This window comes from Zea mays, chromosome 1 (assembly GCF_902167145.1).
Source record: "Zea mays cultivar B73 chromosome 1, Zm-B73-REFERENCE-NAM-5.0, whole genome shotgun sequence".
NCBI lineage: Eukaryota > Viridiplantae > Streptophyta > Magnoliopsida > Poales > Poaceae > Zea > Zea mays.
The window spans coordinates 179,347,304-179,367,787 of NC_050096.1; the positions used below are offsets into that span (position 1 = coordinate 179,347,304).

At 44.4% G+C, this 20,484-nt stretch overlaps 1 protein-coding gene across 1 annotated transcript; it reads left to right on the forward strand.

The window, feature by feature from the left end:
- Positions 1–18,478: 18,478 nt before the first annotated feature.
- On the forward strand, positions 18,479–20,460 carry LOC100278182 (Mitochondrial ribosomal protein L27). Its single transcript, NM_001151541.2, has 4 exons — positions 18,479–18,516; positions 18,599–18,802; positions 19,893–19,958; positions 20,126–20,460. The coding sequence occupies exons 2-4, from the start codon at positions 18,655–18,657 to the stop codon at positions 20,188–20,190; spliced, it is 279 nt and encodes a 92-aa protein (NP_001145013.1). The 5' UTR covers positions 18,479–18,516; positions 18,599–18,654; the 3' UTR covers positions 20,191–20,460.
- The last annotated feature ends 24 nt before the right edge of the window (positions 20,461–20,484 follow it).

Consider the following 20,484-nt stretch of genomic DNA (forward strand, 5'->3'; position numbering starts at 1 on the left):
TCATCACCCTGCTAAACTCTTCACAAGACTTTTGGTTAGTAGAACCAAATATTATGTCATCGACATAAATTTGGCACACAAATAAGTCACCATCACATGTCTTAGTGAAAAGAGTTGGATCGGCTTTCCCAACCTTGAAAGCATTAGCAATTAAAAAGTCTCTAAGGCATTCATACCAGGCTCTTGGGGCTTGCTTAAGTCCATAGAGCGCCTTAGAGAGCTTACACACGTGGTCGGGATACCGTTCATCCTCAAAACCAGGGGGTTGCTCCACGTACACCTCCTCCTTGATTGGCCCGTTGACGAAAGCGCTCTTCACATCCATTTGGAACAACCTGAAAGAATGGTGAGCGGCATATGCTAGCAAAATACGAATAGACTCTAGCCTAGCCACAGGAGCAAAAGTCTCCTCAAAGTCCAAACCTGCGACTTGGGCATAACCTTTTGCCACAAGTCGAGCCTTGTTCCTCGTTACCACCCCGTGCTCGTCCTGTTTGTTGTGGAACACCTACTTGGTTCCCACAACATTTTGCTTGGGACGCGGCACCAGTGTCCAAACTTCATTACGCTTGAAGTTGTTGAGCTCTTCCTGCATGGCCAACACCCAGTCCGGATCTAGCAAGGCCTCTTCTACCCTGAAAGGCTCAATAGAAGAGACAAAAGAGTAATGCTCACAGAAATTAGCTAATCTAGAGCCAGTGGTTACTCCCTTGCTAATGTCACCCAAAATCTGGTCGACGGGATGGTTCCTTTGAATCATCGCTCGAACTTGAGTTGGAGGGGCCTGTGGTGCTTCTTCCTCTTCAACTTGGACATCCTGTGCTCCCCCTTGATAACACGCCTCCACTTGAGGTACCTGTTCATCATCTTGGGTTGGGGGGTGCACCGTTGTTGAGGAAGAAGGCTGATCTTGTTCCTTGTGTTCCTGCGGTCGCACGTCTCTAATCGCCATGGTACGAATCGCGTCCGTTGGAACATCATCCTCATCTACATCATCAAGCTCAATTTGCTCTCTTAGAGAGCCATTAGTTTCATCAAATACAACGTCGCTAGAGACTTCAACCAAACCCGATGATTTGTTGAAGACTCTATACGCCTTTGTATTTGAGTCATAACCTAACAAAAACCCTTCTACCGCTTTGGGAGCAAATTTGGAATTCCTACCCTTCTTCACTAGAATGTAGCATTTACTCCCAAAAACTCGGAAATACAAAACATTGGGTTTGTTACCGGTTAGTAGCTCATATGACGTCTTTTTGAGGAGGCGATGAAGGTAGACCCGGTTTATGGCGTGGCAAGCCGTGTTCACAGCTTCCGACCAAAACCGCTCAGGCATCTTGAATTCTCCAAGCATCATTCTCGCCATGTCTATAAGTGTCCTGTTCTTCCTCTCTACCACACCATTTTGCTGTGGTGTGTAGGGAGCGGAGAACTCGTGCTTGATTCCTTCCTCCTCAAGGTACTCCTCTACTTGAAGGTTCTTGAACTCGGACCCGTTGTCGCTCCTTATCTTCTTCACCTTGAGCTCAAACTCATTTTGGGCTCTCCTTAGGAAGCGCTTGAGGGTCCCTTGGGTTTCAGATTTATCCTGCAAAAAGAATACCCAAGTGAAGCGGGAAAAATCATCAACAATAACAAGACCATACTTACTTCCTCCTATACTCAGATAGGCGACGGGTCCGAAGAGGTCCATATGAAGTAACTCCAAAGGTCTTGTCGTGGTCATCACATTCTTGATATGATGAGAGCTTCCCACCTGTTTACCTGCTTGACATGCTGCACAAGGTCTATCTTTTTTGAAATACACATTTGTTAGACCTAACACATGTTCTCCCTTTAGAAGTTTGTGAAGGTTCTTCATCCCCACATGTGCTAGACGGCGATGCCACAGCCAGCCCATGCTAGTCTTAGCAATTAAGCATGCATCTAGACCGGCCTCCTCCTTTGCAAAATCAACTAAATAGAGTTTGCCATCTAGTACACCCTTAAAAGCTAATGAACCATCACTCCTTCTAAAGACAGACACATCTACATTTGTGAATAAGCAATTATATCCCATATTACATAATTGACTAACCGACAGAAGATTATATCCTAGCGACTCTACTAAAAATACATTGGAGATAGAGTGCTCATTTGAGATGGCAATCTTGCCTAAGCCTTTAACCTTGCCTTGATTCTCGTCACCGAATATGATTGAATCTTGGGAATCTTTATTCTTGACGTAGGAGGTGAACATCTTCTTCTCCCCCGTCATGTGGTTTGTGCATCCACTGTCGATAATCCAGCTTGATCCCCCGGATGCATAAACCTGCAAGGCAAATTAGGCTTGGGTCTTAGGTACCCAACTCTTGTTGGGTCCTACAAGGTTAGTGACAATAGTCTTAGGAACCCAAATGCAAGTTTTATCTCCCTTGCATTTTGCCCCTAATTTCCTAGCAACCACTTTCTTATCCTTTCTACAAATAGCAAAGGAAGCATTGCAAGCAATGTTCATTGCTTACTTTCCTAGGTACCTGAACAACATTTCTTCTAGGCATATGATGAACAACATTTTTCCTAGCCAAATTTCTATCATGCATAATAGAAGAACTTGAGGCAATCATGGCATGAGAATCATAACTTCTATGAACATTCCTAGAATATCTCCTATCATGGTACATGAAAGCATGGTTCTTTTGAGCACTATTAGCCATAGGGGCCTTCCCTTTCTCCTTGGCGGAGATGGGAGCCTTATGACTTGTTAAGTTCTTGGCTTTCCTCTTAAAGCCAAGTCCATCCTTAATTGAGGGGTGTCTACCAATCGTGTAGGCATCCCTTGCAAATTTTAGTTTATCAAATTCACTTTTGCTAGTCTTAAGTTGAGCATTAAGACTAGCCACTTCATCCTTTAATTTAGAAATGGAAACTAGGTGTTCACTACAAGCATCAACATTAAAATCTTTACACCTATTGCAAATCACAACATGTTCTACACAAGAGGTTGATTTATTAGCTATTTCTAGTTTTGCATTCAAGTCATCATTGATACTCTTTAATCTAGAAATAGATTCATGGCATGTAGACAATTCACATGAAAGCATTTCATTTCTTTTAACTTCTAATGTAAGAGAATTTTGTGCATTTACAAATTTATCATGCTCTTCATATAAAAGATCTTCTTGCTTTTCTAAAAGATTATTTTTTTATTCAAAGCATCAATCAATTCATTGATCTTATCAATTTTAGTTCTATCTAAGCCTTTGAATAAATATGCATAGTCTATTTCATCATCACTAGATTCATCCTCACTTGAAGAAGCATAAGTAGTATTGTTTCGAGTACATACCTTCTTCTCCTTTGCCATGAGGCATGTGTGATGCTCGTTGGGGAAGAGAGACGATTTGTTGAAGGCAGTGGTGGTCCGAATCCCACTCCTTTCCAAGGTGTGCCTCGCCTTTAGCCTTCTTGTAAACCTTCTTGTTCTCTCTTTTCCCATTCTTTCCTTGTTCCTGGTCACTATCATTATCGGGACAGTTAGCAATAAAGTGACCAACCTTACCTCACTTGAAGCAGGAGCGCTTTCCCTTCGTCTTGTTCTTTTTGGGATGCTCCTTGCGGCCCTTTAGCGCCATCTTGAAGCGCTTGATGATGAGGGCCATTTCTTCCTCATTGAGCCCTGCCGCCTCAACTTGTGCCACTTTGCTAGGTAGCGCCTCCTTGTTATTTTTTGCCTTGAGAGCAATGGCTTGATGCTCATGAATTGGACCATTCAACGCCTCATCGACGTATCTTGCCTCCTTGATCATCATCCGCCCGCTTACGAACTTTCCAAGTATTTCTGTGGGCGACATCTTGGTGTACCTAGGATTTTCACGAATATTGTTTACAAGATGTGGATCAAGGACAGTGAAAGACCTTAGCATTAGGCGGACGACGTCGTGGTCCGTCCATCGCGTGCTTCCATAGCTCCTTATCTTGTTGACGAGGGTCTTGAGCCTGTTGTATGTTTGGGTTGGCTCCTCTCCCCTGATCATTGCGAATCTCCCAAGTTCGCCTTCCACCAACTCCATCTTGGTGAGCATGGTGACGTCATTTCCCTCATGAGAGATCCTGAGGGTGTCCCAAATTTGCTTGGCGTTATCCAAGCCACTCACCTTATGATATTCATCCCTGCATAATGACGCTAAAAGAACAGTAGTAGCTTGTGCATTTTTATGAATTTGTTCATTGATGAATATGGGACTATCCGTACTATCAAATTGCATTCCATTTTCAACTATCTCCCATATACTTGGATGGAGAGAGAACAAGTGGCTACGCATTTTGTGACTCCAAAATCCGTAGTCCTCTCCATCAAAGTGAGGAGGTTTACCGAGTGGAATGGAAAGCAAATGAGTATTGGAGCTTTGCGGAATACGAGAATAATCAAAAGAAAAGTTTGAATTGACCGTTTTCTTTTTCTCGTAGTCGTCGTCCTTTTGGGAAGAGGAAGATTCATCGCTGTCGTAGTAGACTATCTCCTTGATGCGCCTTGTTTTCTTCTTCTTCCCGTCTTTTCTTTTGTGGCTCGAGCTCGAGTCAGTAGGCTTGTCATCTTTTGGATCATTAACGAAGGACTCCTTCTCCTTATCATTGACCACCATCCCCTTGCCCTTAGGATCCATCTCTTCGGGCGATTAGTCCCTTACGTGAAGAGAACGGCTCCGATACCAATTGAGAGCACCTAGAGGGGGGTGAATAGGTGATCCTGCAAAAACTTAAAACTTGAAGCCACAAACTTGATTAAGTGTTAGAGCAATAAAACCAAGTGGCTAGAGAGGAATTCTTGCAAGACACAATAACCACAAAGATATCAACATAGAGAGGCACAGTGGTTTATCCCATGGTTCGGCCAAGTCAAAACTTGCCTACTCCACATTGTGGCATCCCAATGGATGAGGGTTGCACTCAACCCCTCTCAAGTGATCCAAAGATCCACTTGAATACCATGGTGTTTCTTTTCCTTTTCACTATATCCCGTTTGCGAGGAATCTCCACAACTTGGAGTCTCTCGCCCTTACAAAAGATGATCACAAATGAACACAGAAGTAAGGATGGGATGAGCAACACACACAAGTCCACAGCAAATACGCACACACACGGCCAAGACTTGAGCTCTAATGAATATCACAAAGTTCTCACTAGAACGGAGCTCAAATCACTAAGAATGTCGAACAAGTGCGCAAAGACGAAGTGTGAATGATCAAGAATGCTCAAAGTGTGCTTGGTGTGCTCCTCCATGCGCCTAGGGGTCCCTTTTATAGCCCCAAGGCAGCTAGGAGCCGTTGAGAGCAATCCAGGAAGGCAATTCTTGCCTTCTGTCGACTGGCGCACCGGACAGTCCGGTGCACCACCGGACACTGTCCGGTGCGGATTTCTTTCCTATTCTGGCGTAGCCGATCGTTGGAGACTTGGAGCTGTTGCGCACCAGACACTGTCCGGTGCACACCGGACAGTCTGGTGCTCCCATCCGACCGTTGGCTCGGCCACGCGTCACACGCGGATTGCGCGGCCGACCGTTGGCACGCCTGACCGTTGGCTCACCGGACAGTCCGGTGACTCACCGGACAGTCCGGTGAATTATAGTCGTACGTTGTTGACTTGGTTCCCGAGAGCGGCGACTTCGCCGCAGCAGATTCACCGGACACTGTCCGGTGCACCACCAGACAGTCCGATGATTTATAGCTGTACGCCGCCGTCAAGACTCGAGAGCAGCCAGTTGATCAGACGCTAGCCTGGCGCACCGGACACTGTCCGGTGCACCACCGGACAGTCCGGTGCACCCAGACTGAGCAGAGTCTTGGCTGCTCGAGCCAAGTCTTTTCTAATTGAATTTTCTCTGATTCTAGCACTTAGACAAATATGTTAGTACATAAAAACCAATGTACTGAGTCTAGAATCATACCTTTGTATTGATTTGCACTTTGTCCACCATTTGGCATAGTTTAACACTTAAGCACTTGTGTTGGACACTAAATCACCAAAATACTTAGAAATGGCCCAAGGGCACATTTCCCTTTCACTTTTGCTGCGATCACTGTGCTGCACTGTTCACTGTCAGAGTCGACCGTTGCGCGCAGGTAGTCATTGCTCCGCTGGCACACCGGACAGTCCGGTGGCCCACCGGACACTCCGGTGAATTATAGCGGAGCTACGCCTAAGAAACCCGAAGCTGAACAGTTTGAGGTCGATCCTCCCTGGCACACCGGACACTGTCTAGTGGCACACCGGACAGTCCTGTGCGCCAGACCAGGGAGCACTTCGGTTTCCTTTGCTCCTTTCTTTTTAGCCCTTTCTTTTGATTTTGTATTGGTTTGATGTGAACCTTTGGCACCTGTAGAACATTTATTCTAGAGCAAACTAGTTAGTCCAATTATTTGCGTTGGGCAATTCAACCACCAAAATCATTTAGGAAAAGGTTTGACCCTATTTCCCTTTCAAATAACCATCCATAGTGGATATTGAATGTTTAATTCATGTTTCAAATAGATGGACAATTTTATGAGCTTATATTGTGGAGACAATGTAGAAGAAGATCCCTATGGAAATGCCAAGTTCATTGACATACGACACGTGCCTGTACTATTCGTTGGTAGACCCTCCTTGAGTGATGTGTTTACAAAGGCTAAACAAAAGCTTGGTTACCATGAAGATGATGACATTGCGGTTGACGTAGTGCTTAACATTGATCATCCACCAAATGTCATAAGTCGAGTCATCCCAATTGATTCTCAACTGGATTGGGATAATTATGTTACTTCAGCTGTTGGGCCCATGCTTCGTTGCGCCGAAGGTCTTGCGTGAAGAAGCAGCTTCGGCTGAAATCGTCCCCAGGAAATGGCCGAAGGTTCCTTTTTATAGAGCTTCGGCGTTGCAAACCGACATAAAGATAGAATGACCTTTTTATCCATAGAGGTCTAAGATAATGTTGTAAACTTTCGTAAAGGGCATAATTGTAATTCTTCACAGGCTGCGTCCTGTGTCTATAAATAGATGAACAGTACCCCCGTACTGTACACACGAACTTGGCATTTGCTTTTGCGTCACGCTTGTACTTTTTATCTTCTCTCAGGACCGAAGGTACATTTGTAATTTGAAATCATTTCTATTTTTCCATGTTAATAAAATAGAAATGATTCTATGATGATGCTTATATTATATTTCATGCTTTATATGAATCCTTCGTCATTACTTGTTATGTTTACGAAGGTATGTCTCTTATGACTTTCGTCCGAAACTCATTATTTCCCGAAGGGACATAATGCTTCGAAGGACGAAGGACTTTAACACTTAACACTTTTTATGTTGCCTTGTTCTTAACTCTTAGCATTTGAGAACAAGTCCCCAACATTGGCGCCCACCTCCGGTGAACTCACTTCCACTTCGAGTTTTTTGAACACCTTCGGAAGCTATAGACCCTCGCTATGGCGCCGAAGAAAGCTTCAGCGACTGGGGCTGCAGCACTGCAACCGCTGGACCCCAACCAGGAGACCGTCTCTCTTCGGGAGGCCCGAAACCAGAAGAGGAAGGCTGTCAGCCCGACGATTCAGGAGGATGAACTAGACCAAGAGATCAGGGACATGGAGATGTTACATCAACAGGTGCAGAGGAAGAAGGAGAAGATGGCCAGGCTAGCTGAGCTGCAGAGGCAGATAGACGAAGCTTCTGAAGAAGTCCGTCATCTTACCCACGATGAGCAGAACCGAAGGCCTCAACAAAAAGACCTTCATCAGGAGGGCTTCTTCAATGAAGATGACTGGTATGACAATTTCCATCATGGAAATTTTGTTTTCGACGATGCTTCTCCTCTGTCCGCTGATCTGCAGGCTACACCTTGGCCTCCGTCCTATAAGCCACCCCAGCTTCCCATGTTCGATGGCCATTCGGACCCGAAGCAGTTCTTGATGAGTTACGAAGCAACAGTGTCTTCGTATGGTGGCAATGCTGCAGTAATGGCAAAGTCTTTCGTTATGGCCGTCAGGAGTGTTGCTCAGACCTGGTATTCCTCCCTTCGGCCAGGAACGATCACTTCATGGCAGAAGCTGAAGGATATGTTATTGACCAGCTTTCAAGGATTTCAGACGAAGCCGGTCACTGCTCAAGCCTTGTTCCAGTGCACTCAGGATCATGAAGAATACCTTCAGGCGTATGTCAGAAGGTTCTTGCGTTTGAGGGCGCAGGCACCAACGGTGCCCAATGAAATTGTCATCGAAGCCATGATCAAGGGGCTTCGTCCTGGACCTGCTGCTCAATACTTTGCTAGGAAGCCTCCTCAGACCCTGGAGAAGCTGCTCCAAAAGATGGACGAGTACATTCGTGCTGACAATGACTTTCGCCAAAGAAGGGAGGAGGCCTTCAGATTTTCTGAAATGACCAGGGGCTTCGGAGGAAGATCCTATCCGAGGCATGTCAGGTCCATCCACAACTCTACTCAGAATGATGATAAGGGGAGTCAGCAGAACAGACCGCAGTGCTCCTCACAGGCTTCGGGGCAACAACAAACTTTCTTCCGGCCACCAGCTCCAAGAGGCAGAGGCGCCAGGGGCTTCGGCGGAAGATTCGGAGATCAACCAAGGAAACTGTTTTGCTTGTTCTGTGGAGAAAGCAAGGGCCATACCACCAGGACGTGCCATATTACAATCCAGAAGCAAAAGGAAATAGCCGAAGCTGCATCTCAACAAGCTCAGCCGAAGCAGGTCATGCATACTGCTTCGTATCATCCACCTTACATCCCACAATACATAGACAACCACCCTGCAGCTTCTGTAGCTTCGGCAAGTCAACCTCAAGCTTCCTGGCAGCAGCCTCCGCCTCCACCTCCACTGCAACAGGGTCAACAGCCAGAAGGGAGTCAATATGCTCCACACCAAAGGGACTTCAGAGAACAATCCGAAGCTCGCACAGTCAACAGCACTGTGCCAGAGTCGAAGCACATTTATTGACACATATCCTACCTTTGATAGCAGTCTTTTCTATTCAGTTTTATTTTCTGTGAAACAAAGAACATTGTTAGTTTTCATGTAATAATTTCGTTGTTTCCCACGAGGAAAACTCATTTTCTTCACAGGCTTAAGTCCCTGAAGCTTAAAGTGGCCAGACCAGTTAACCAAAGTGGTGTGGAGCCACAATACAACAGCATCAAGATCTACAGGCTTTACCCCATTCAAGTTATTATTCGGAGACGAAGCAATAACCCCGGAAGAAGCCAAAGCTGGATCAATAAGAGTAGTAGCTTCGGCAGAATCAGGTCCCGAAGATGCTTGCCTTGTGGAAAAGGATGCTTTAGAAGGGATCAGGCTTCAGGCCGTGGAGAATATCAATAAATATCAGGCTGAAACAGTTAAATGGCGAGATAGAAAAGTCCGGTTAAAAAATATTGAGCCGGGACACTTGGTGCTTCGGAGAGTGGCTAACCCAGATACAGTGGGTAAGCTACAGTTGAAATGGGAAGGACCATTCTTAGTAGTATCTTCGTCAAGGCCTGGATCGTACAGATTAAAGGACATGGATGGCAACGAAATTCCAAGGTCTTGGAATGCGGATGAGCTTCGGCGATACTATGTATAACATGATGTAATTTTTTATGTTTTTTCTTTTCTTTTTCATGGCACCCTTTTCCTTTCCGAAGGGGGAGAAAGGTTTTTAATGGGGCCATCATGTGTAATTTCCTTTTTTAGTCTTATAAGAGCAAAATCCCCCAAAAAATGTAAATGTAACAGCTGAGAACGCACCATCGAGTGCAGGAACTGAAAAAGAAAAAAGAGAAGAAGCTCCAAAGACGTCCCTAAGGGGATGCAGAGCTCTCAGCGAAAAGTCAACGCTGGTACCGTCTAAGTAAAAGACGAAGAAGCTCCAAAGACGTTCCTAAGGGAATGCAGAGCTTATACCGCCTAAGTAAAAGGCGAAGAAACTCCAAAGACGTTCCTAAGGGAATGCAGAGTTTATACCGTCTAAGTAAAAGGCGAAGAAACTCCAAAGACGTTCCTAAGGGAATGCAGAGTTTATACCGTCTAAGTAAAAGACGAAGAAGCTCCAAAGACGTTCCTAAGGGAATGCAGAGCTTATACCGCCTAAGTAAAAGGCGAAGAAACTCCAAAGACGTTCCTAAGGGAATGCAGAGTTTATACCGTCTAAGTAAAAGACGAGGAAGCTCCAAAGTCGTTCCTAAGGGAATGCAGAGCTGATGTGTGGTTGATTCCAAGGAAATAATGGTTGAGTGTGGCTTCGGTTATATGTTTTGGACATTCATTCGCACATCACATTACATCATAGCATTTGCATTCATAAGCATTCATTCATGGCATCTGTGTTACTAAGTGGTTGCTTCGGCAAAAAGGAGAAGTATTCTTTTATGTTTTGGAGTGTACAAAAAAAGAAAAGCTTCGGCAGAAAGAAGAAGTAGTCTTTTATGTTTTGTACAAAAAAGCAAAGCTTCCGCAGAAAGAAGAAGCAGTCTTTAATGCTTCGTTGTGTACGAAAAGAAGGGAAGGTGTTTTTCGCCTTCGGCTCAAAATATTGATTTCGTCCACATCAAAGCGTCTTAATAAAAGGGTAAGGATATATTACAAGGTATGTACAAAGTTCCTTGAGAACGGTTTAATTGTATTTACAACAAGTTGTTACAAATTTTCTAGCCTACTACTACTAATCTTCTTCAGGCTCCCGCTTCGGCGGCATATTCTTTAATCACCTTCAGCTTCGTCATCCTACATGAATCCAGGTATCCAGAGTAAAAATCAAGTATGAAGGAGAAGGTAAGTACAAAGTAGGATTTCTTACTGGTTCAAGATGACTTCGAGCTTCGTCTCCAGCCTTCTCCCGCCCGCCTTTTGTCCATATCATTTTTATAAATCTATTTGAGATACTTCGGGCGAGGTCAGGTATATCGTCCAGGATTGATGGAGACAGGGTGAAGTTGGGCCTGTTGACGATCTTTCCATGCTCGCAGCCAGCCTTCAGGAATGCTGCAGCAGTACCCCGAGAAGCTACCCAGGCACAGAAGTCACCGTGCCCAGCTATAACTTCGTCAAGTTCTTCAATTTCAGCTTCGATATGATCGAAGGCTTTTGGTAAATCTTCATCCGAAGGGGTAAATTTCCCGCTGCTGGCTCCAACTGAGTAAAAGATCTTCTTTAGTTGTTGGATACAATTGTTGCTAAAATTCAAACATTTATCCTGAAGGCTTGTTAATGATTTCTTCAAATTTGAGTTGGCTTGGACTTCGGCTTCAAGTTTAGAATTAAGCTCTAGCTTTTCTTGTTCAAACTGTTTTGATTGACCGATAAGCTTCGAATTCAATTCTGATATTTTAGCTTCGGTCTCTGCCAGCAAGCCTTCGGTTGATTGAAGTTCGAAGTCTTTCTTTTCAATGATGACTGATTGTTCTTTTATTTTGCTCTCCAAATTTCCAATTATAGCTTCGTGTTTTTCGTCCTCTAAATCCTGCTGCATCTTCAGAGCTTTGCTCAGTAGCATGCTCTGCACAAAAACAGTTTTCGTTAGTAACATTTTCATTATCCAAAGCAATAAGGAACAGAGAAAAGATTGTTTACCTTGAAATTGGAATAAAATAAGCTGCCGACGATATGCTGTCGTCGGTAGCGGCTGATATCTATCTCTAGCTTCGGAAAACCGATACTCTTTGACAGAGTACCGATGACCTTAGCTCCGGTTTGGTCTCGAATGCAGCCTAATTTTTCATCGTCCACACCTCCGAATAGAAGAGCTCCTGGCCTGTATCCGCAAGATTTGGCATAGTCTTTTAGCTCTTCTATTTCGTCCTCCGAAAGTTTTTGCCCAATTAAATTTTGAAATGTGTAGGCTTCGTCGTCCGAAGCGACTTCGGCTATTTCTTTCCCCTTCTCAGGCACTGCGGCCATGACTTTTTTAGCAGCAGCGGCAGCTTCTTCTGCAGCCATGTCTTCTAAAATTTTGTCGATATTCTCAATGGTAGTCTCTAAGTTCACATCTTCGGCTGTAGCGGCTTCGGTAGCCGCGACCTCCGAAGGTGCGACTTCGACGTTTGTTGTGTCTTCAGCAGCTGCTGTTTTCTGAATTGATGCTCTCGGTGGCGTCTTGTCAATAACTTCTGTTACGGCAATAATTCTTTGCCTTTTTGCTTTGGTTATCTTCGTTTTTTCCGGCTCCGCCACCTTTTGAAAAAGCTTCGTCAGTCGAGGCCCTAATGGACTTAGCTTCGTGGGCATGGGTTCAGTCATTACCTTTAGAATTTCCTCCACGTCGCTGGTAGAAGGTGGTGTGGGGGTCCCCTCTCCTTCGGATAGTTTTCGCTTTGGAGTTGATATTTTTCTCTTGACAATTTTCTTCTTTTTTGGTGGTTGTTCTTCATCCTTGTTTAAAGCTTCGGCCTCTCTTTTTCTTCTCTGGCCCTCAGCATCCTTGTTCAGCTGCGCATAGTCAGGATATTCGAAGCCCAGTGCATCAAGCACTCGGTTCAGCCTTCGCTTCGGACGGGTACCGAAGGCTGCTGTCATCAGTTGATCTTCTTTTTTCGAATAATTTCCAAGAATTTCATTACACATCACCTCAACTGTGTCCAGCCACTCTTGGAAGGGCTTCTTAAAATATTTCTTGAATTTGAAGTGGTAAGGAAGCCGGACAAGATCCCCTTCCTTCTTCTCCCCCTTTAACTTTGGCATTTCCCATTTTTTCAGAGTAGGGAAAACTTTGAATGCTAAGAATTCTTGAACCAGATCCCTGGTACCAATATGCTCTGCGATGATTCTGAATTCATCCATTGCCCGTTGAGTTTGACCCTCTGGTGTCATGTTGCAGTGGGGTCGGGTTTCTCCGAAAGTTAGCTCGAGTGGACTTTGCACAAGCTTCTCCTTGTCCTCATCAACCTTGACATAGAACCATTCTGATTTCCAGCCTGCCGGCCATTTGCTTCGGTAGCTAATTACAGGAAACTTTGCGGTTTTCCGGTAGGCAAAATTGTAGCAACCGAAGTTTTCATGAAGCCCATCTTTTCTAGCCTTTGTTTGATAATGCAATTCATGAACTCGACAGAAACTGTCAGCAAAAGGCTCCACTGCTTGGCTTCGGAGGGCCCAAATATAAACGCTAAGCCTAACGATAGTGTTAGGAGTTAACTGATGAAGGTAGATGCCAAACCTCTTCAATATCTCCGCAACAATCTCGTGAACAGGGAATCTTAGCCCAGCCTTTAAAAAGCTTTTGAAGATGACAACCTCGTCCTTCTCTGGCTTCGGGGTGGTCTCTTCTCCCCCGAAGCGAAGTAGCTTCTTCTGATCTTCACTGAAAAAACCTGCTTTCACCATCTTGGCGAGATCAACCTTTGAAACAGTCGATTTTCCGAAGTCTAGGTGGCTGGGTTTGCTGGGCATGGCAATACGGTAGTCATCTTCGGAGTCGGTTTCTTCAATGTTCCCTTCTCCTTCGGCAGCTGTCGGGTTTGCTCCGGCAGCAGCCATTTCTTCCGTAGTCACCAGTCCGGAGCGCTGCATCGCTTCGGAGATGGGCACAGTCTCCGAAGCTTCAGTTTCGTCCCCCTCACGCTCAACCCTAGCTGTAGAGCGAACTCTGGCCATTTAATTATGAACTTGTGAAACTTTAATACTTTTTTCTCCGAAGCAGGCTTCAAGATGGAGCTTCGTTCAAACCTGACAAACAAGCTTCGGTGATGGTTAAAAATTTTGGCAGCAAAACAGTGCAAATAGCAGTAAATGCTGTGGTAACTCCACACCTACTCGTCTGTTTATATAGTGCTGCAGGTAAGAAGGCGAAGCGGCAGGGTTTTTACACCAGGCGGGCAGTAACTTGTACTCGCTGCGCAGTGGACCGCAAAGACCAAACAGTGACTCTGCAAGGTGGGACCGACACGATCTCGGGAAATGGATCGTTTCTCGGCAACGAGCTCAGGGAAGGTGTTTTTTGGACCTTCGGCTTCCCGAAGCTTGAGAGGATTTTTTCACGGTTCAAGCTCGTTACGAAAAACGATCTAGCGCCGCGAAAGGGGCTACTGTTGGGCCCATGCTTCGTTGCGCCGAAGGTCTTGCGTGAAGAAGCAGCTTCGGCTGAAATCGTCCCCAGGAAATGGCCGAAGGTTCCTTTTTATAGAGCTTCGGCGTTGCAAACCGACATAAAGATAGAATGACCTTTTTATCCATAGAGGTCTAAGATAATGTTGTAAACTTTCGTAAAGGGCATAATTGTAATTCGTCACAGGCTGCGTCCTGTGTCTATAAATAGATGAACAGTACCCCCGTACTGTACACACGAACTTGGCATTTGCTTTTGCGTCACGCTTGTACTTTTTATCTTCTCTCAGGACCGAAGGTACATTTGTAATTTGAAATCATTTCTATTTTTCCATGTTAATAAAATAGAAATGATTCTATGATGATGCTTATATTATATTTCATGCTTTATATGAATCCTTCGTCATTACTTGTTATGTTTACGAAGGTATGTCTCTTATGACTTTCGTCCGAAACTCATTATTTCCCGAAGGGACATAATGCTTCGAAGGACGAAGGACTTTAACACTTAACACTTTTTATGTTGCCTTGTTCTTAACTCTTAGCATTTGAGAACAAGTCCCCAACATCAGCTATGAAGACCTAGTTGCAACTCATGGAGGTTGTGGTACGGCCGGTTGTAGTAGACCGTCCCCCTAAAGACTATGATTGTGATGTGGATGACGTGCTAACTGTGCCTGATGCTCAATCTGGCTCCAATTTGATCCCATTAAGTCAGCTAAAAGATGGCCTGCAGATAGATTCTGCTGCGTGTATCCCTTTGGCACAAACCAATTACAGTAAGTTTCATTAGCATTACATCTTCATTTTGGACCATGAGCACTTTGCTTATTCCATTTGATGTGGGACTGATGATCTTGTACATGTTGCAGGAGAGACCGCTGCTCTTGTGGTTGAACCTCAGACCGTGGCACGTGGCTGCTTCGGTGATGGATTTATTGCCTCGAATAGTCCTGAGTTTAGGAATGAAGAGGAGCCATATGCCTTTGCTATGGTTGCTAATTCAGATGATGATCGTCCGGTTGGTGAACTCACGGAGAGTGACATTGAAATGTTGCAACATGTTTTTCCAGACGCCCGGGATCCAAGAGTGCATGAGTTCAGCGATCTTAGTCTTTCTCATCAGGCAAATGCAGAAGGAAGGGATGATGAGCTGCTAAATGCTCCTGAGGTCGGTCCTAGCATGATGATTGAAAAGGGTAGGGTCTTCAAGGACCTAACTGTCTTGAAGAGGTGGTTGCAGCATTATGCAGTCTTACATAAGAGGCCATATAGAGTACTTCATTCGTACGAGAAACGTCGTTACACGGTTGTATGCGACAAGGATAACTGTGCATGGAGGGTTTGTGCTAGGATACAAAAGATCACCGCAAAGTGGAAGATAACAAAAGTAGTGGTGCCACACACCTATGCTGAACATGAGTTAACGATGAAACATCGCCAATTGACATCTACCCTCATTAGGAAGCAGCTTATGGGAATACTGCAGCTGGAACCAAATATGAAGGTTAGGACAATCATGAGGATTGTGGAGAATGTGTTTGATGGGTATAAGATAACATATGGTAAAGCTTGGAGGGCTAAGCAGTGTGCGTGGAAGATGATATATGGGGACTGGGAGTCTGGGTACGAGCAGCTACCTATTCTTTTAAATGCAATGAAGGCGGTTAATCTAGGCATGCATTATGAGTACATCCCTAAACCAAATGCATGGATTGATGGGAGGTAGATATTCTTTTGTGCGTTCTGGTGCTTTCCCCAGTGTGTGGTGCTTTCCCTAGTGTGTGGATGACTTCCGGCATTGTCGTCCTGGTGCTTTCCCCAGTGAGTAGCCTACATATGATGGCCAAAGTATGCCGCCGATCCAAGCAGTTGTTGACTTGGTTTGGGCTGGTATGGACTCTATGGAGTTGTTATGTAGTGTATGCACTGGACAAGAATTGTAATAGACTTGTTTGGCCTCTACGGACTTGTATGGCCTTTTTATGGACTTGTATAAACTCTATAGACTATTATGCACTTGTTTGGACTTTTATGAGCTTGTTGGAATTTTTAAACTTATATGCACTTATATGTTATATGCTTATGTATGTGTATATGTTGGATTGATATAAAACAGGGAAAACTCTGCCAAAATTTGGTGAAATTGTGAATATGTCATCTAGCCTTTTTAGAACTATTACATAGCCTTTTCAGAAGCATCAATATCATATATTATAAGTATGACATCTAGCCTTTTCAGATCCATTTCGTAGCCTTTTCAGGAGCAATAATATCCTACAATGTCACTGTTACATATAGCCTTTTCAGAGCTTTTACATAGCCTTTTCAGAAGCATCAATATCCTATATTATGAGTATCACATGTAGCCTTTTCAGATCCATTTCGTAGCCTTCTCAGGAGCAATAAGATCGTACGTTGTCGCTGTTACATCTAGACTTTTCAGAACCTATACATAGCCTTTTCAGAGTGTGACTTGTAGCCTATTCATAGCCTGTACATAACCTTTTTCAGAATCCATTACACTACCTATCCTTTCGCCTATATATACACGATCCTTTGTACATTTGCTTCATTGTGCAATACAAATGTCTTCAGGGTCTTCTAGGGGCAAGGGTGTGGGAAATGAGAGACGAAAGGATGGAGGGAAGTTACCTCCAATGTGTTTCGATGGCCCTCTTGGTCCAGATTTTTTTTGAAGAGGCAGTTTTTAACTTTCTAGTTCAAAGTAAAAGAGATTTCAACAAAGAGGTTAGACTCAAGTCCTACGATAATAGGAGAGAAGATTGGCCAAAGTGCATGTATGGTGAGGATTGCTTGGTGCAGATGTTCGTCGAGGGGGGAATTGATGGAGGCCGGTGTTTCTTCAGATGTCCTTATGCATATGTAAAAATTAATTCTAATCCTTTGTTCTATATGATTTTGTTGTTGAGTGAACCTAACTATAAACATTTATGCAACATTTATTGGTCAAGGAGAATTGTGGGTTCACTCATTGGGTAGATCCTTGTCCGATTTTTTCGCATGCGGAATACATATCCTACCTACAGAATAGGATATTTGATCTAAAGAGAGAAGTAAGCAACATAAATGACGAGGAAGAAAGAAATAACAACAATGGAGGTGGTTCACAGGTGCAGGTATGCTCAGATCCATATTGTTGTTGCCCTTGTCACAACAAGAATGTTGGTCCTCCAACGTCTCCACCGCAGCCACAACAGACAACAACAATGAGAGGATATTATGGAGAAGAGTCCACACAATTTGGAATGTGGGAGCACTACTAGAGAACTCTTCTGTATCAATTGCTTTAAGCGTGTTGATTTTCTTTATCAATTGCTTTAAGTCGTCTTCAACAATTGCTTTTAAAGTCCAATTTAAATCCATAATTGTTCACCAATTGCTTTTTTAAGTCGTCTTCATCAATTTTAAAGTAGTTCATTACCAAATAACATTGTTCGACATTAAATAATATAGAATAAGAAGTTCATTACTACATAATATCAAATAAGCACCTAGACTGCTGAGTGCAACGGGGCCATTTGCCCTTGCGAAATGCATCAGGGTTCTTCTCCATTGCTTCCTTTGCACGACGTGCACGCTCAAGCTTCTTCTCCTTCTCTTCCCTGCATTCAGCAACACGCCTCATTTCCTGCTCGTCTTTCCATTGTTGTTCGACAGCAAGCTCCTCTCGTCTTTTCTTCATCCTCTATTTGTCCTTTGCATCCCACTTTTTAAGATTCTCCAACCACTTCTTGTCTTTCTGTGAGATTTCTGTGTCAATCCACTGCTCAAAATCACAAAGCGGTGGAGGAGTCTATAAAACATGCAATAATTAGTAGGCAAAGAAAACATGCACCACTTCGAGTTTTCAAATTGTTAACATATTAAAAGACTATTCTCACCGTTAAATTCATTCGGCGCTGAACAATCATTGACTCAAATGTATAGTTAGCACACATCCAATACCTCTGTCGATAGGTGTCATGATCCTCAGACTTGTCAACCTTGCAAGGATCACTACAAAAGTACATAGGCATTAGAACACCAGTTGGCAAAGGCAGCGGGTCGAAGGCAGTTCGGTCAAAGGACCCTTAAATTTCGATAAGATCTATAACAATCACAAATATAATATACTCACAAAATATGTTTTAATACAATGCTTACCTTTGTTTAGCAGGTTTATCACGTGTAGACATCCTACAATTTAGGTTGATGTCTCTCATTTCGAAAAATAGAAATGAGTACAAAAACTGACGGTTGACTTGGCGCCGAGATCTACGACGTCGATGTACACGTCACGTCAGTTCCACCGTAACCCTTAATCTGACATGCACGCCAAAAAAATTGGCACCGACACATAGAAACTAGACGCCAATGATGACGACAGAGAGGTAAGGATCCATTTTTTGAAATAAAACATAGTTAGAAAAAACACAAAAAGATCTAAAATACAGAAAAAAAAAGTTGTCCGGTACGTCCCCTCCCCTTCTCCTCGCGCCCCCGCAGCCGAACTCCGCCGCCACGCGCTGATCCGGTCTCCCCCGGCTGTGCAGGAACCTACGAGGAAGGCTTAGGCGTTTTCCTCGTTCGCTCGCCGCGGCGTCGGACGATGCCTCTGGGGCTGACGCTGGGGTCGCTGGGGCGGGCTATGCGGCAGAAGCGGCCGTCCTCGCTCGACATCCTCTCCTCCAAGCGGGCGCCGCGGGACTACTACAAGGGCAAGAACTGCAAGCCCACCGGGTTCCACACGCGCAAAGGTAAGCGTTTCGCCATCCAGTGGTCTAGGTCTAGCTGTTCCGGCCTTGCCCTGCAGGACAGGCGATCGTCGTACCACGGTACCAGCCAACCGCCGAAAATGGCGTCAGTCAAAATTCTACTAAGCCGGTTCAGTCATGGTGTCCACTAGTATTGGGGAAATGTTAGCAAAACCTCCTCCGGTGTTTGTAGTTACACCACGTAATATTTTTAAGCCCGTTCTTTATTCGCCTACACCAGGTTAGCTGTCTCCTGTCCTTTGACACGTAGATCAGTATAGGGGTGAAATATCCTGTGCAATCAATCAGTTTGGTTGATTGCATCTAAAACCTGCTAGCTATTTTACATTTAAGGGCATGTTCGGTTATTTTCGTTTTAGGTGTTAGTTCGGTTATTCTAATGCTATGTGAATGGGTTTGGATGGATTTTGACTTGTTATGGATTTAAACTGACTCAATATCACTCAATTCACATGGTTCAATGGTGAAACGAACAAGCCCTCATGTGGATTGGAGTGGATTGGGTGGGTGTTGGGATGGATTTTGACTTGTTATGGATTTAAACCGACTTAATACCATCCAATCCACATGGTTTCACGTCTTAGGGCATGTTTGTTTTATTTTAAATCCATATGAATTGAGGGGTAATAAATCCACTGCTAATCAAAATCCATCCAAATGCCCCCTCAATCCTCATGGTTTTGGGATGAAAGGAACAAGGCCCAACCTGTTTCCTATGAAACTGTTGACGGTTCGATTGCACCTAAAACCTGCTAGTTATTTTTGCATTAACCTCTTCCCGTTCTCGATGGTTTGATTGCACACTTGTATCGAAATGAGTGATTGCACAGGATACGCCCTGCCTGCTGCATATGTGGTGTATGGTTGTATACATGTTATTATCTTTTCCTTGTACCCACTACAATTGGTAGCTGTAGAGCTCCTGGAAGAAGCCATTCGCCGCTCTAAATTATCGAGTCAATATCTTCATTCACTTCCATACTATAATCACCAGAAGATTCTAATACCATAACCTCGGTCCATCCAACCCTTTCTTATCGGCGCTAGTGAGCAAGTCCGCATTCTTTTCCAGGCGGATACGTGGTTGTCGATGAAAAGCTGCCAAGGTTCGCAGTTCCTGACAATGACTCATTTCAAGGTAACTGGCCCCTTTTTTTCTGGTCCACACTTCACACTTTCACGACTTCAGAGTTTAGACAGCATCACAACCTGTTACGTTGGCTAAGGACGAGGTTGAGGTCCAGTCCTCGCCATGAACCGGATGCCATGTGTGGGCGATTGCAGCTGAAGCCGTTCGTGTCGCAGTGCACCAGGGACCTCGCAGCGTCGACGACATCCTCGGCCTCTCTAACTTCAGCACAGACTACTGAGAGCAGGAGCTGATTGTCATCGGACTGCTCTAGCCATTTGCAGGAAGCGAGCGACCAAGCCTTGCAGTATTGCGGCTACGTTTTCCTGGAGAGTGCCCGTGTTCAGAGGATTAGTCATTAGTGTCGGCGTCTTAGCAGCTACAGGTGGTCATTTCAGATGTATTTTTCTCTCTCTCTCTCTTTATCTTGTGTAAGGGCAAACATGTGGCGTAAGGCCCTGTCGGCCCTGTCTGTTTTCTTCCAGAATTATATAATCTAACTTATAGATTACATAAGCATCTAATGATCTGCTTA